At 51.1% G+C, this 16,727-nt stretch overlaps 1 protein-coding gene across 1 annotated transcript; it reads left to right on the forward strand.

The window, feature by feature from the left end:
* Positions 1-1,628: 1,628 nt before the first annotated feature.
* Positions 1,629-15,178, forward strand: PSMD3 (proteasome 26S subunit, non-ATPase 3). The gene is made up of 12 exons (XM_060133260.1): positions 1,629-2,017; positions 4,364-4,554; positions 6,191-6,328; positions 7,561-7,697; positions 8,610-8,800; positions 8,972-9,075; positions 12,436-12,550; positions 12,655-12,774; positions 12,917-13,020; positions 13,303-13,458; positions 14,480-14,530; positions 14,716-15,178. Exons 1-12 carry the CDS (start codon positions 1,798-1,800, stop codon positions 14,791-14,793), a joined length of 1,605 nt encoding a protein of 534 aa, XP_059989243.1. The 5' UTR covers positions 1,629-1,797; the 3' UTR covers positions 14,794-15,178.
* Positions 15,179-16,727: the final 1,549 nt, after the last annotated feature.

A 16,727-nucleotide genomic window follows, 5' to 3' on the forward strand; every position in this document is an offset into this window, starting at 1 on the left:
CTCTCCCCACTCTTAGCCACCCCCTACCCAGGCTGCTTCCCTCACTCACCAAGAATTCATGACCCACTGACAAAAGTTTTGCGTTAAGCCATCCTCCCCCATTCTGGGGCATCTTCCAAGGCCTCGCTATATTGCTCAAGGACATACTGGGTAGTTATCTGCTGACTTGATTATTTTTCCCTTGTGATGTAAACTTAACAATGAAGTGAGCTAACACCTTAACTATCCAGAAGGGTAACCTCATGAAGATGAACAACAAAACCTGTCGGTTTTCTTCCTTTACCATTCTCACGCCCACCTTCAGTTACAGATATGGTGTTACAAAGAAGAGATTTTCATGAGTTTATTCCAGTGATGATTCAAAAGTCCTGTTATCCTTCTCCCAGTCCTAGGGGGCAGGGGGACAGTTAGGGAGGAACTGGCCAAGGCATTTTTCCCCTAAAACTGGAGCACACACTTTTCCATTGAGTAAGTGGCTGTTTAGTGCAAGGAGCTATTCGCTGCAATAGTGCAAAAGGAGGAATACAGAGAATACCCTCTCTCTGTATAAATATAAAGGAGAATATAGTCGAAACATATTCTCTGCCCTCTAGGACCTTACAACAGGGCTAGGTTGTCTTGCAGGGTCTGACCTGGTCTAAAACTTAAAACTTCCATTTATGGAAGAGATAAAAGTTCCAAGATAGGAAGGGAGTTTTTGTTTTGTGTCTTAAGAAATTGGAAACTGTATCCTCCTCCTGTAGAATCGCTGGAGGATTCCTTTGAAAGATAAGTGGCCAGGGTTTCAGGTCCAATTTCTTTCCCTTGGAGGATTCTTAGGTGCTCCTTAGGTGTACTATTATTCTGTTCCCCCATTTCACTACAGTGTCTGGATGCATAAAGGCGCCCCAACGTACCCCCTGAAGCCTCTCTCTTTCCTCTGGCCTCACAATACACAGCAGCCCAGAGCAAGGCTTCCAGGAGGCTACATTCTGGCGCTGTTTTTTACCACCCCTCCCCCTGAATGTGCTAGCCCTGGGCCTCACAGAGTGGACCCCTAAATTTTATTAAACTTAAGTAATCACACACAAATGCACTCTGCCCCCATCCGCATTCCCAGGCTGCAGAGATTTTATGCCTTATTTTCAGCACGGGCTAAACTCGGACAAAGAAGTCTGAATCCCATAAGGTTCTTCCTTGTCTCCAGTTTGGTTTTATTTTAAGTCCAACAACCTAGCTCCACATCCCTTCGGGCGGCGGTTGAAGACCAGCCTCCTGGATATCAAAACGGACCTCTTGCCAGGCGCAAATTGAGCGAGTTTAGGCATGAAACCCGCCCAGCAACTCGTGGCGTCATCACGCCCTACGTTCCGATAGGCCCTACCCACTCCACGCGGGTTGGGTTACTCGCGGTGGAGTCCGCGGTAACCCAGTTGGAGCCTGAGGTGACCTCTTGTGGACATATACGGAAATGCACTCGAGAGGCGCAAGAAAAAAAATCAACACACTGGAGCACTCCAAAGCAAGCCCCGCAAATTCATAAAGGCTCCTCCCCGCTCTTTCTGCGAAGATCCGCCTCCATCCTGCATCTCGGCGGTTGACTTTTTTCCCCTTTGATGACTCGGCCATCGGCCAGCCCGGCCTGGCGTTTCCCAGAAGGCCCAGCGCCGGGAAGGGGTTTGCAGGTGCTCCGTCATCGTGCGGCCCGACGCGAGTCCGCGCTCGTGTGCAGGCCCGGCTCTGTTCCTGGTCTCCGGTGCGAGGGTTCACGCGAGGCCCCGGCCTCGGTCCCCGGACTAGGCCGCGACCCCGGGCGCCATGAAGCAGGAGGGCTCGGCGCGGCGCCGCGGCGCGGATAAGGCGAAGCCGCCGCCCGGCGGAGGGGAACAAGAACCACCGCCGCCCCCGGCGCCCCAGGATGTGGAGATGAAAGAGGAGGCGGCGGCGGGTGGCGGATCAACTGGCGAGACCGATGGCAAGGCGGCGGCTGCGGCGGCTGAGCACTCCCAGCGAGAGCTGGACACCGTCACCTTGGAGGGTAAGAGAGCCCGGGCCGGGGACGTGCCATTATCACGGGTGACAGCGCAGCGGTGATCCACCCTCTCCTTGGGATGCCAGCGCAGCCTCTACCACCTTGACTTGAGGGTTCCTTGCGATCACCCAAAATGCCTGCCCCCACTACCCTGACACTCCCGACCCCAGCCCGGATAACTGAACGTTTTCTCTAGGCTCAGGACTCGTCCCTTCGCACACACCACCCCCCACTGGGGATTGCATCTAGAAGTAGGTCTCACTGGGCCCATAGACTCTTCTGAGTTTTCTCCTCTGACCTTATTACTCCATTTACATCCCACCGGACTGATTCTAGCGACCCCAGTGCACGATTGATCTCTCTAAAAACCAGTGTCTGTATTTATGTTTGAAGGGGGTCAGAATGACGCCAAATACTGGCCCCTGCATTTTAAGAATGGTTTCTGTTGTCTTAACTACCTTTAGCAAACTCCCCTAACTCCCCCTTTCTACCTAGTATCTTGCTTCCTTGTTGCTGTAATTGAGGTGCCCAAACGATCCCATTGCTCTTTTTCTTTTCCTGCAAGCACTTACTCCTACTCTGTTTCTAAAGAGTTTAAACACATTACACACTCCAACTTTTTAGGTGTCGGATGTGTGAGTTCCTAATGTTCACCTTCCACGTAAACTATATACCAATCCCATTTCTTTTCTCCTAGGTGCCTGTTCCCTGTTTCCTATCATCCTCTTGTTCCTCCAAGTTCATATTTCACTTTTCCTACTTAGAGCATCCTGTCCGCACTTGGAGTGGGTAGAGTGAGAGCTTCCCACTGTGACCCTGGTGCTCTTTTCTGGTTCTGGATCAAGTAGGACCGGACTATTTATCGGGTTTTCTCTCTACTTAACTGCACGAGAAACTAGCTCGAAAACATTGAAATAAGCAAAGTTAGGCTCCTGGGTGGTGCTTTGAGGATGTGGTAGCGCTGACTGCATCAGCTTCTACTCTGAAGTTGGATAGCAGGCTCAGTGTCTAATAAAGATCATTTTACATGAAATAACGATAGTCAACCAGTGGCAAAGGTGCCATTCAGCATTACCTACTGGGTATATACATATGTTTCTTATAAACATTTTAATATAAGAGGTCTAAAGTAGGGGGGGAAAAAAACCCAACCGTGGTTGACGTTATTTCCTATGAATTTTTGAGCTGCTCTCCCATAATTGAGATCAAGTTTATATATACAGTTTGGAACAAGGCATAACTAAATACAGATGATTTTGTGTGCCTTCATGCAACATATCCATAAACAAAGCATTCAATGTATTCCAGAAACATTGAATAACTGATATAATGGCTAAGAATATACGCTCTGGGATTAGTTTCCTCATCTCTATAAGTGCAAGTAATAGTACCTACTTAATTGGATTGTTGTGAAGATTAAAATGTTTACAACTGTGCCTAATACGTGATGAAAACATAGTAAAATCCTCCATAAATATTAGCTGTTATTATTATTATATCGTTAATGTGACCCCGGCACCCTATGCTAAAAATACAAAGGTAACTGAGAAACGACCAATTGATTGCATTCCCTTATTTCTGGATATTTAAGTTGTGTCTATTTTTCTCTGTTACAAATAGCTTTGCAGCCGTCATCTCTGTGCCCAAGTGTCTGATCTACCTCTATAATTATTTCTTCATTAGAGATCCCTGAATTGAACGGGTATTTACGTTTGTTTTTAAGGTTTTTGGTAGTTACTGTCCAGAAAAACTGTACTGATATACATTATACGAGCAGAAATGTCTTGCTCACCCTTGTACTCTATATGTTATCATTTTTTAAACACAACTAGAATGGTAATTGAAAAATGTTTTCCCTTGTGATTATTTGAATACTAGTGAAATATAGTTTTCACGTCTGTTATTTGTCATTCCTCTTTTTGTATTGTCCATTCATGTTCATTTTTATTTATTGTAATCCTTTATACGAGCTCCTTGTTGAAAAACAATATGAATCTCTGGTCACATGTGTTGCAGATATTTTTCTTTTGCTTACAGTTCTCAGAAGAATTTTAGAAGTCTTTTCCTATTTGACGATACGCTAAATCTCCACGTGTTTTTGTTTTTCATTGTTTTTTTCTTTTTTCTGTCACCCTCTACTCCTTCCCCCACCCCAGCTTTATTTTTCTTTGTCTCTTGATTATGTCTTAAAATCAATGTATGGCATCCGTAACTATTGCTCTTAGGGCAAAAGCGGTGATTGGCCACATCCTGCCATTTGTAAGAGGCTCCCTAGGACTGCTTGGCTGGAGTGGCGGGGGGTGGGGGGAGTACGAGTTGGAATTAACATTTTTCTCCCCTTGTCCTCCACAGACATCAAGGAGCACGTGAAACAGCTGGAGAAGGCAGTCTCAGGCAAGGAGCCCCGGTTCGTGCTGCGGGCCCTGCGGATGCTACCTTCCACATCACGCCGCCTCAACCACTACGTTCTGTACAAGGCTGTGCATGGCTTTTTCACCTCCAACAGTGCCACTCGAGACTTCTTGCTACCCTTCCTGGAAGAGGTAAGTGAGTCAGGCCAGGGTGAAGGGTGCAGGCTTGGCTTGACACACACATTCCACCCTGTGTAACTGTTTCCTATCCTGGAGACCTGTCTTGTTACCTGCCATAGCAGAGTCATGAAGCAAGACAGCCCCTCTTAATACTCATTTGCCCTCTAACAAGGCGACCATCCTTCTGCCCTGTAGAGTCATTCTTCTGAGTCAGGAAGAAGAGCCAGGAATCAGGACCCTTCCAGCCACACTCATTTCCCACCACCCCCAACAGGGGGCCTATTCCACTGCCTTTTTGCCTCCGAAGCTTCACCATGAAGGATGTGTAGAACAGTGGTTAAGGGACTTCCCTGGCGGTCCAGTGGTTAAGATTCCTTGCTTCCACCCCTGATTGGGGAACTAAGATCCCACAGATCCCACATGCCACATGGTGCGGCCAAAAAAAAAAAAAAAGCAACAAAAAAAGGAACAAAAGAACAGTGGTTAAGAGCACAGGTTTTGGAGGGGGTGCTGAATTTGAATCCAAACTCTACCATTTGGTATCTGTGGGACTTGGGCAAATGACCTAACCTCCTTGTGCCTCATTTTCTTCATTTGGTAAATGTGATGAACAGATTTGGGGGGGGGGGCGAGGAGGAGGGGGAAAGCTCTTAGAACAGAGTGTGGCACAGAGTGCATGTTGATGAAGTTAGTTTGCTGGTGGTAGTGGTCTCCATGCCAGGAGAAACCTCTCCTTTTCCTTTCTGGCTGTAAAACTCCCCTTATCATCCATGATACAGTTCGGGTCCTGCCCCTTCTCAAACCTCACTGGCCCTTCAGCCACCTTCATCTCCCTAAAATCCTGTATGCTTACAGTCTGTTTCATAGATGTAAAAACTCAGAAAATCCTTGAGGTGGACAGTGAAGACTTTACTGTCTGGGAAAAAGGAAAAGCGCCCCCTCTCCCAGCCCCACCTGGAATGTTTTTAACCTTTACATCTCTAAAGTAACCCACCATGATCGTCTTTTGATCTATTACACATTATTCCAGTTTTGGTGACTAGATCTGAAGGTAAGTACTATGTATATGTCAATTTCTCCCCAAATTCCTTTGTTCCCACCAAAAAAAAATTTTTTTTTGTTTCATTCTTCTTTTTTTTTTAGTTTTGGCCACACCGCACGATTTGCAGGACTCAGTTCCCCAACCAGGGACTGAACCCAGGCCACGGCAGTGAAAGCCCAGAATCCCAACCACTAGACCACCAGGGAACTCCCTGACTCATTATTCTTGATCTCATCTCTAGAATTATATCCCTTTATTAACCCTGCCTGATAGAATTCGCAGTGGTTCCAAGTATGGTGGTTTAATCTCTACTTAGATTGTAGGCTCTCCGAGGGGTCCTTACATCATCCTTTCTGTCCACATTATATTCTGTAAGGATGTTATACTCCTGTAACCCTTTTCTGTATTTATTGTATTGCCAGCCTCCTTGACTCCCTTCAGAAAGAGACTGTGTCATCTTTATTTCTGAACCCCCAGCACCTAGAAAAATCTTGGCGTGTAGTAGACACTTATTAAATATTTGTTGAAATACATAGTGAGTGCTTAATAAATTCTTGGTTGATTGATCTGACTGAGCTCTTCCACGGTAACTCATGTCCTCTCTAGCCCATGGACACAGAAGCCGATTTGCAGTTCCGTCCCCGAACAGGAAAAGCTGCGTCTGCTCCCCTCCTGCCTGAAGTGGAAGCCTACCTCCAGCTCCTCGTGGTCATCTTCCTGATGAACAGCAAGAGCTACAAAGAGGTAGCCGGGGCCCGTGCAAGTGACGGACGCGCCCCAGGCGGGGTGCGGGCTTAGTGGGGGAGGGTGCCTCTAGTGAAGAAATAGACAATCGCTGGGTTATTAACTGTCCCCCAGGCTCTTCCCCCGTGTGGGAATGCACCCAGCCCCACATCCGGGGAAGACCCCTCAACTCCTGCTCAGACTCTGGGAAAGGGCTGGCAGTGGCCACTCTGTACCCGTCTGTGGTGCGATCCCAGTATAGTGGATGCTTTCGAGAAGAGTAGGTCTGGAGACAGAAATACCTGGGTTCAAATCCCGTTTGTACCTTAGGCACATTAATTTCTCCCAGCTGTGTGTAAAATGAGACAAACTGCCCACCTTACAAGATTATTGTTAGTATTAAATAAAATAATATATTTTAAAAATACTTAGCACAATGATCTGCACGTAGTAAGCTTTCACAACATTTTAATAAATGGTAGCTATTATTATGAAACTGAAAGACTCCATTTTGGATAGCACTCTTCTACCACGCCTTCCAGCCGGGGCCAGCTCCTTTGTCAGGCTTAGCTGCTGTCCCAAGAGCATGCCCCAAAAATGACAGGTCTCCTCAGTCCTCTGTTTTGTGTTTTCCTTGCTCTGCCACTGGTTGGCTTTCGTTTGGTTGGTTTTTAGGAATAATTCACTCCGTTGAAAGTGTACAACTCAGTAGTCTTTGGTATATTCACAAGGTTGTGCAACCGCCCTCACTATCTAATTCCACACCAGTTTAATCACTGCCCCCACCGAAAAACGCCATACCTATCTGTAGTCACTCCTTGTTCTGCCCTCACCCCAGCCCAGTAATCTATTAATATTTTGTGTCCCATGGATTTTCCTATTCTGGGCGTTTTATCTAAATGGAATTATATAATATGTGCCTTTTGTGTCTGGCTTTTTTTTGTAGCATGATGTTTTCTAAGTTCATCCATGTTGTGGCATATATCTGTACTCTGTTCATTTTTATGGCTGAGTAAAATTCCATCCTATACATATACCACATTTTGTTTATCCATTCATTGGGTGATAGGCACTTGAGTTGTTTCCACGTTTTGGTTATTGTGAATGATGCTGATATGAATGTTCGTGTGCAAGTTTTTATGTGAACGTGTGTTTCCAGTTCTCTTGGACGTATGCCTAGGAGGGGAATTGCTGGCTCCGTGTTTAACGTTTTGAAACACTGACGCTTGATTCTCTTTTGGCTGCCTCCCCAGGCACAGAAGATCTCTGATGACCTGATGCAGAAGATCAGCACTCAGAACCGCCGGGCCCTGGACCTTGTGGCTGCAAAGTGTTACTATTACCATGCTCGGGTCTATGAGTTCCTGGACAAGCTGGATGTGGTGCGCAGGTACTGTGGCCAGCGGTCTGGCTCGCGGCCCGTGGGGTCAGAGACACGGTCAGGCACTACCACAGAGCTGTGGACTTGCAGGGGGCTGTGGGCTGGTAGATGTAACGTGCCCAGTAGGAAGTGGGGGTAATGGGTGTGCGAGGGTTTGAGGGCGAGGGTTTGAGGGCGAGGCTGAGACTAGATGAGGAAATGGAGACGACCACTGGCCTGTTAAGTCCTGTCTCCCAGGCTCTTCCCTTCACCACACGTCAGGGGAGGACTCATTAGTGGGTCAGAGGTGCAAGCAGGTTCAGGCCGGAAAGCCTTTCGCTCCTCTACTTGAAACCTGCAGCGGCTCCCCGTTTCCCTCAGGGAAAAACCAAAGCCCTCGTGATGTCAGCTTATAAGGCCCCACGGGGTCTGGCCCCCGTTACTGCCTCCTTGACTTTATTTCCACTGCTCCCCCGACGCTGGCCGCCTCGCTCTATCGCGGGCACGCCAGCGCACTGTTCCCTCGGCCGAGAACGCTCTCCTCCCTGCCTCTTTCAAGCCTCTGCTTAACTGTTACCTTCTCAGCGAGTCCTACGCTGACTGGGCTGTTTAAAGTTGCAACCCCATCCTCCTCTCCTTCTGCGGTTCCCGTCGTACTTACCCTGCTTTCGACGTCACCCCACCACCTTTTGTTGAGCTGCATGGTACGCTTATTCATCGTGATGGCTGTCTGTCTCCCCCCACTAGAATGCAGGTTCCCTGAGCAGAGTTCTGTCCTTCTGTGCACCTGGACTAGTGCTTCATTTGTTGAGTATTCAGTGAATAACCAGAAAAGCAGTTTGAGTCACTTTTTTAGGAATTGAGAGAGAATGGAGAGGTCAGAGGCAGCTTGAAGAGTTGTTACGTGAAGGCTTTGACCTCCCGGTTCTTTCCTTCTTGAAGCTTCTTGCACGCTCGGCTCCGGACCGCCACCCTGCGGCATGACGCGGACGGGCAGGCCACACTGCTGAACCTCCTGCTGCGGAACTACCTACACTACAGCTTGTACGACCAGGCCGAGAAGCTGGTGTCCAAGTCTGTGTTCCCCGAGCAGGCCAACAACAATGAGTGGGCAAGGTACCTCTACTATACAGGTGAGCAGGGCCCGGCCCCCAGCCGGAAGGTGTCTCGGGCTCACTCGGTGCAAATTTGCTAAGAAAGTGGTGCCCTTGGTGCATAAGAGCGCCCATTTGGCACTCTGGTTTGCGGGGGGCCAGAGTTTGGATCACACCATCCTCTTGATCAGTTCTCTTCTTCACACCCAGGGCGCATCAAAGCCATCCAGCTGGAGTACTCAGAGGCCCGGAGGACGATGACCAATGCCCTTCGCAAGGCCCCTCAGCACACAGCTGTCGGCTTCAAACAGACGGTGAGCGGCAGTTCTCACCCCTTTGACCCCCTTACTTGTCTCATACCATGTTAGTGCCGCTTCCCTATCTGAGGAGCCCAGGAGGTCCTTAATCTTCTTACCCTGAAGGTGGCATCGCATGTCTGTTTGCACGTGACGCTGTTCAGGGCGCGTTAGGCAGACGCTACCTGTACCTCGGGCAGTTTCTGTTTCCAGTATTCTCCCCGGTACGTAGGTTTAGAATATTCCTCATTCCCCAGAACCCCCTGTAGTCATTGCGGGTGAGGGCCTGGATTGTGTTGATAAACCCCAGGCTCTTACCTGGTCCCTCACATGCCCCTTCGGGAGCAGTGTTGTCTGTGACCAGGGAACCCAGAGCTCTCCCTAAGGCTGTCTGACTCAGGTGGAGGTAAACCTTGGCCGTGGCAAAGCTGTCAGTCACCAGGTAGTTTTTTGAGTACTGACCTTCACGTTGGGCACTATGAGGGATAGAAAAGAAGAATAAGAAATGGTACTTGCCCTCGAAGAGATAGATAAAGAACATTGACTCAGAAAGGCTTGACGGCCTGTGTAAAGGCACAGAGACTGGTAGCCAGAATTAGGACCAGCTTTCCCAGCTACAAACCTCTGCTCTCACATTAACACATCCACCTCCTAGTGCCCTTGAAAGAGAGCAGGGTGAGCACGTGCAGTGATTAGCTCAGTGTGGTGGGAGGTTTGTTTTGTTTCAGTTCAGAAGTTCAGAGAACGGCAGATTCAGTTGTGGTCAAAGTAATCTTAAATAGTTAAATTTGATCTGGGTTTTGAAAGATGGGTAGAATTTTCATAGAAAGGAATGGCTTTCCAGACACATGGGGTACATTGCACAGTGAGAGATTGCTTTTACAACGTAGGACACACACTAAGGCTTCTTCAAAAATTCACTAAAAATACAGGTAATTAACATATAGGCTGTGTTGTGCACCAGGGAGAGGTCTCGTGGGGTAAAGCAGTGTTTTCAGACCAGGTTTTACTGTGGATGGGTAAGGTTTCACAGTTTTCTGTGGTGGAGCCAGGTCGCCAGAAGAAGGAGCAGAGGGCGCTGGAGTACGGTCTTTGATCTGTAGACTGTTGGCCAGGGAGCCAGGAAGGAGGTGGGAGGGTTGCCTGAGAGGGGAAGGGGCAGAGTTGGGGAACTTGCCACCCAGAGAGACTTAAGCAAATAGGCGATGGGCCAAGGCCTTGAACAAGGTAGGAGGAGTGGGATAGAGAGCCCACATGGAGAAGCCAGCTTTAAGTAAAAACAGGGAGAGTGAGAATGGGTAAAGAGAGACATCGAATTTAACTTGGAGTCCACAACAGAGCATGTTGAAAGTATCCATCTGTAGAAAATCCACATTCTCGCCTTGGGTGATCTCATTTGCCTTCATGGCTCAGCTGTGACCTCCATGACGCTTCACCAAAGTCCGTTATGAACTGTCTTAATCTGCTCGGGTTGCTATTACAAGACTGGGTGGCTTAAACAATAGAAATTTATTTCATCACAGTTTTGGAGGCAAGAAGTCCAAGGTCCGGGTGTCAGCATGGCTGGTTCTTTCGAGGGCTTCTCTTTTGCTTGTAGTTGGCCATCTTCTGACGTCTTCAAATGGTCTCTCCTCTGTGCACGTCTGTATCCTAATCCTTCTTATAAGAACCCCAGTCGTATTGAATTAGGGCCCACTCATATGACCTCATTTTACCTTAATTACTTCTTTAACGGCTCTATCTCCAAATCCAGTCACATTCTGAGGTACTAGGGGGTTAGGGCTTCAGCATATGAATTTGGGGGTTCACAGTTCAGCCCATAATACAAATTCTAACCCCTTTCATGAAGCCAGACCTGCAAATCCGACTTCCCACCACGCATCTCTGTGTAGAGACTGCCTGATTCCTCACCCTCAGTTTGTCCAGACAGGCCCTTCTGGGCACCCCTCACCAGTCCTTCCTCCTGCCCTCCTGATCCAGATAGGAGCCGCCGGGCCATCTTGGACTCCTCCCCACACCCCCTTCACCATCGCTGAGTCATCTGTTGATTTGTCTCCATGGCTTTTGTATTCATCTCCTCTCTGATGTTACCAGTGCCCTTGTTCAAGCCGCTGACCCTGCTGGTCGCCATCCTCCCCTCCACCAGCCCAGCTTCCGCACAGCTGCCTGACTCAGCGGAGCTCCAGGCCCGTCTGCATGGCCCGGGAAGCTTGCATTTCTCCCCATTGCCTGCCCAGTAGAGTATTGTAAGTCTTGTGAAGTAGGCAAGCCAGGTATTATTGTTGTTGTTAGGCGCATTTTAGGGAGGTAGAAATCAAAGACTCAGTTGCTCAGCGTTTCCTAGTTAGCAAGTACAGCCTAGCTAGTTCTGTCTCCAAACTCAGAACTCAGCCTGGCATTCAAAACCGCACGTCCCCGGACGGGCCCCCGCTCATCTCTCCAGGTGGCCCCACACACACCCCCTCCAGTATGCCGGCCTCTTCACCAGCCTGTTCCCTTGTCTGAAACGTCCTCCCTCCTTTTCTGCTTCATCAGAATCCTTAAGGCATGTGTTAGCTTCTGCCGTCGGCATGGCTTTCCCCTCACTCGTGGGGTACGCCAAGGGCCAAGGGACAGGGCAGCCTCGTGGGTGTGGGTGGAGGAGCGAAGGAAGGGTCCTTGCCCAGGGGTGGACACCATCAGCCACCACCCATTTTAACCCCTTACCTCCCTCGTGACACTTGCTGTCACGTGGTTTAGCTGTCTGTGCTCCTGTCCCTCCTGCTTGGTGGGAGGCTCCGTAACTGCTGGGCATCGTCCCCTCCACCGTAGTCGTCCTTGCACGGTGCTGAATCCACGGGAGGCGCCCTTGAGAAATACCCACAGTGGTATTTGGAGGAGGAGGGGCCCGATTTTCCAGCCAGCCGGCTCACTCACTGAGGTGCTGCAGGCCCTTCCCTGAGCTGCTGCCTCTACCCAGATAACTAACTTTACACATAGTTCACCTCCCTAGCAGCATCTTTGGCTGACTCACATTCCATTGCCTAGGCCTCTCGGCCCTGCTTCCTCACCATTTCTGAGCCATAGAACCTACCCATCTGCCTGTACTTTAGAACTTTGCCATTTCAGGGCGCTGTGCACCGATTGGCCAGATGAAATGCAGCTGAGGACCTGGTGTGGCCAAAGGGTCAGAAGCTCACAAGGCCTGTCTCCCAAGGCAGAGCTTCAATTCCACGCCCAGCACAGCTTGAGGATTTTTTTCCTCTCTCTGTGGGCCTGGTCCCAGTGCCACATTCCCTCTTTCCCTGTGTGTCTGACTGAATTGAAGCCCCATTTCATTCTCTTCTACCACCCGGTGGGGCTCCCTGCCCACTGTGTTCCTCTGTCGCACTCTGCCAGGTGCACAAGCTTCTGATTGTGGTGGAGCTGTTGCTGGGGGAGATCCCGGACCGGCTGCAGTTCCGTCAACCGTCCCTCAAGCGCTCGCTCATGCCTTACTTCCTTCTGACCCAGGGTAAGGGCTGGTCCCCTCCCAGAGCTTGCCGGACCCCTGGCACCGTGGCCCCTTTTTTGTGTGCACCCTGTGCAGCATCTGACCCACTCCTCTCCCCACTGCAGCTGTCAGGACGGGAAACCTGGCCAAGTTCAACCAGGTCCTGGATCAGTTTGGGGAGAAGTTTCAAGCAGATGGGACCTACACCCTCATCATCCGACTGCGACACAACGTCATCAAGACAGGTGTGGAGCAGCGTCTGAGGGGCCCCTGGCAGAGCAGGACCCGGACTAGGCTTCTCCAGGGGCAGGGACAACCCTGTGGGCGCCTGGGCGGGTGACGGGTCTGTGCCCGCACCATCTTCCCCACCGCTCCTTCCTCTCCCAGGTGTGCGCATGATCAGCCTCTCCTATTCCCGAATCTCCCTGGCGGACATCGCCCAGAAGCTGCAGCTCGATAGCCCAGAGGATGCAGAGTTCATTGTTGCCAAGGTGGGCCTGGCTTGGGGACCGCGGTTGTCACCTTCCTGCCTTATTTCAGAGATGGGGGTGGGAGGAGGTTGACCAAGGAGGGAAATGGGTAAAGCAGTGGCATAGTCTTTTCAGGGAGTGCCCGTCTTGCAGTGAAGCCAGGAAGTTGCCACAGAAAGAGAGAGGGTGTGTGTATGCAAGTGAGTGTGTGAGAGATCAAGGAGGACAAAGAGATGGGACAAGATGTTCTAGGACTTAGAAGATGGACTTTCTGGTGACTCTTCCTACCTTTGGGGCCTGCAGGCCATCCGGGATGGCGTCATTGAGGCCAGCATCAACCACGAGAAGGGCTACGTCCAGTCCAAGGAGATGATTGACATCTATTCCACCCGTGAGCCCCAGCTAGCCTTCCACCAGCGCATCTCCTTCTGCCTGGATATTCACAACATGTCTGTCAAGGTGCGGAGCCCTGGGCTGCAGAGGCGATGCTTGGCAGCAACGTGCCCCCCTCCACACCCACGGGTTCCTCAGGGAAGACTGGCTTGGTTTGGGGCACAGTTCCCAGACGATCTCTGTAAAACCACTGGGTGTCCGGAAGGGGCAGAGGACTGCTTGTGGGACCACAGCACCTTCCCTTTGCTCTTCAGGGGTCTGGTTGCCAGGGAGGGTCAGACAGGGATTCAGAGCGCAGTGTTCTGGATTTGGTTCCAAGTTTGAGTCATTTACCTTCTCTGAGCCTGTTTCTCCTTCTGTGAAGCTGGTAATGAGGTGTTACCTGCCCTGCCTGCTTCGCAGGGTTGACAGGATTACATGAAATCACTGTCTTGGGGCACTTAGCGAAGTCTGAATTGTGTAAAAGGTAGGGCTGCCATCTCATTCCACAAAAGGCTCTTAAGCTCTTACCCTGTGTCAGGCGCTGGGTTAGGTGCTGGTACTGTTGGGCTGCCGATTTTTTTCCTGCTCTCTTCCCCCAGGAAACCAGGGATATAGCTTCACTTATAACCAGGCAAACGCTGTGCTCTGCTAGACAGGAAAGGCCCTTCGTGATCTGGTCCCCGGCATCCCTGGCCTCCCCCCCACCCAGGACCTCTCCGCCGACCCCCCTCCTCCGCCCCAGTTGGCCCCAATGAACTCAGGCCGGGCCAGCTCACACCCTGAGTCCTCTGCCTGCAACGCCTTTCCTCCACTCCCACAGCCCGTCCATTCTTCGTCTTCCTTCTCACTGCCAGTCCCTCTCCCGGCCCGATCAGGAGGGTTAATCATTTATACCTCTGGCTTCTTCTAATTCTCCATCTTCAGCACTTATCCTGTGGTGTTGTAGTAATGAATTAGTCTCCATGCCTGGCTCCGCCACTGGACTGAACTAGGGAGTGGTCACCTATCCCGCGCATACCCTGGCGCCTGGCACGCAGGAGCACGACGAGTGGGTGTTACATTGATGCCTCCTCTTCACCTTGTTCCTCTCTCTGTTGTGCTTCAGGCCATGAGGTTTCCTCCCAAATCGTACAACAAGGACTTGGAGTCTGCGGAGGTAAGCTGCCTTCTGCTTCGGGTAAGACTGAAAGATCAAACTTCCCTCTAGAAAGGGGAGAGGGGAGCTTTCTGCAAGGGCTGGGGCAACTCCGAAGCTTGGGCGGTCTCTGGCCCTGGGTGGAGACGGAGTGAGAGAGCCCGACCTGTCCTCAGCAGCCCGGCCCTCACCCCCTCTGTCCCCAGGAGCGGCGGGAGCGGGAGCAGCAGGACTTGGAGTTTGCCAAGGAGATGGCGGAAGATGACGATGACAGCTTTCCTTGAGCTGGGGGGCTGGGGAGGGGTGGGTGAGTGGGGACTGGCTCTTTATCCTTCCCCATTGGGGGTCCCTGCCCAGGGAACCGGCCCCTTTTCCCACACGCTGCACACAGACTGCATATGTGCAGGGGCTGAGGGGTGCAGGGAGCCAGTCACCCCCACCTCATCCCAGGGCCCCTCCCCAGCCGGTGACGTAGCACACGTGGGCAGGAGGGCGAGCAGGCAGCCTCCCCAGGGCAGGGTCCTGGCTAGCAGTGTGGGCAGCAGGATGGGAGGGACTAGCCCTGTGCTCTCCTCCAGGGAGGAGGGCACTGGAACTGGGACATGTGTTAGGTTGTATGTTTTTTGAAGCTTCAGTTGTGATTTTTAAACAATAAAAAGTTCTCCAGGACCCTTTGTGCATCAGTTAATTACTCTTATTTCACTCTCACATGTGCAACGTTAACAGGCCCAGAGTTTTTTCTGGCCTGGGAGGGAACGCAGCTAGGAGAGGCAGAAACCCACGAGGCATCGTTCTGATAGCAGAGCTCGCTCAGCAGGAACGAAGGGTACGTGTACGGCAACGCCCCAGGTGCCAACCAGAGAACATCAATGATGCAGAGGACCCAGTGTGGGGAGCATGACCCGAGGACCCGAAGCAGCTGTAGATGAAGAGGAGGCCGAGGGCTGGGTGGAGAGACTCTGATCTGGGATCAGAGGGCCTGGGTTTACTCTTTCATATCTAACTGGCTCTCAGATAACTGGCACCTCCAAACTTCTCAGGCTCCTTTCCCATATCTGCCAGATAGATGATTAGACTCAGTGACCTCCTGGCTCTAAAACTGGGAATCTGGGCTTCCAGTGGATCAAACACAAGGTGCGAGTCTGACCCTCAGGTGAGGTTCACAGAGGAGAGAAGGGTCTCCTGCAAGGCTCCAGCGGGTTGAGAGCAGGGTTCTGCCCAGTGGTCCTTATGGAGTGGGGGATAGGCTCCTCCCTGAGAGCAGAGCGGGGGTCAGGCGAGAGGGGGCTCCCTGTGGATGCCCAGCCCACCTTCAGCTGCATGTGGTGGGAAAATGCACCTGCCAGGGTCTCTGTAAGTCTCCCAGTCGCTGTCAGCAGTGCTCCCCACATTGGGTCCTTCGCATCATTGATGTTCTCTGGTTGGCACCTGGGGCGTTGCCGTACACGTACCCTTCGTTCCTGCTGCGCGAGCTCTGCTATCAGAACGATGCCTCGTGGGTTTCTGCCTCTCCTAGCTGCGTTCCCTCTCCTGTCGAGCTCTCGCTCTGCACCTTGCTGATTGCTACACATCTTCCAGGCATCCTGCCTCACAGTGATTCAACTCCCTGGCGTCTGAACCACTCACTGGATAATCAGATTCTCTTAGGAGGTTGTCGCTGTGAAAGCCTTATCCTCCCAACTAGATTGTAACTTCTTAAAGAGCATGAGGCACTTCTGTCCCCCCGGGGCCTTGCCCAGTACCTGGCACACGAGCTGGTTAACGTCTTGTTTGTTAGGAAAGGTACGCCATGTGTTCATCACCAACTGCTGATTTTCATACCCCGATAGCCCTAACTTCCATCAAAGGCATGTTTTAGACTGGCCTTGCTTTGGTTTCTGATCCCACCCCAGCCTCGGTGTGATTTGGTATTGCCCACTTCCTTTAAGCTTTTGTGAAACCCAGGTAGTGAAACTTTTTTTTTTTGGGGGGCTGCATTGGGTCTTCATTGCGGCACGAGCTTTCTCTAGTTGTGGCGAGCAGGGGCTACTTTTCGTTGTGGTGCGCGGGCTTCTCGTTGCAGAGCACGGGTTCTAGGTGCGCGGGCTTCAGTAGCTGTGGCACACGGGCTCAATAGTTGTGGCTCGCGGGCTCTAGAGCGCAGGCTCAGTAGTTGCGGCGCACGGGCTTAGTTGCTCTGCGGCATGTGGGACCTTCCTGGACCAGGGCTCGAACCCGT

This window comes from Lagenorhynchus albirostris, chromosome 20 (genome assembly GCF_949774975.1).
Source record: "Lagenorhynchus albirostris chromosome 20, mLagAlb1.1, whole genome shotgun sequence".
In the NCBI taxonomy this organism is placed as follows: domain Eukaryota; kingdom Metazoa; phylum Chordata; class Mammalia; order Artiodactyla; family Delphinidae; genus Lagenorhynchus; species Lagenorhynchus albirostris.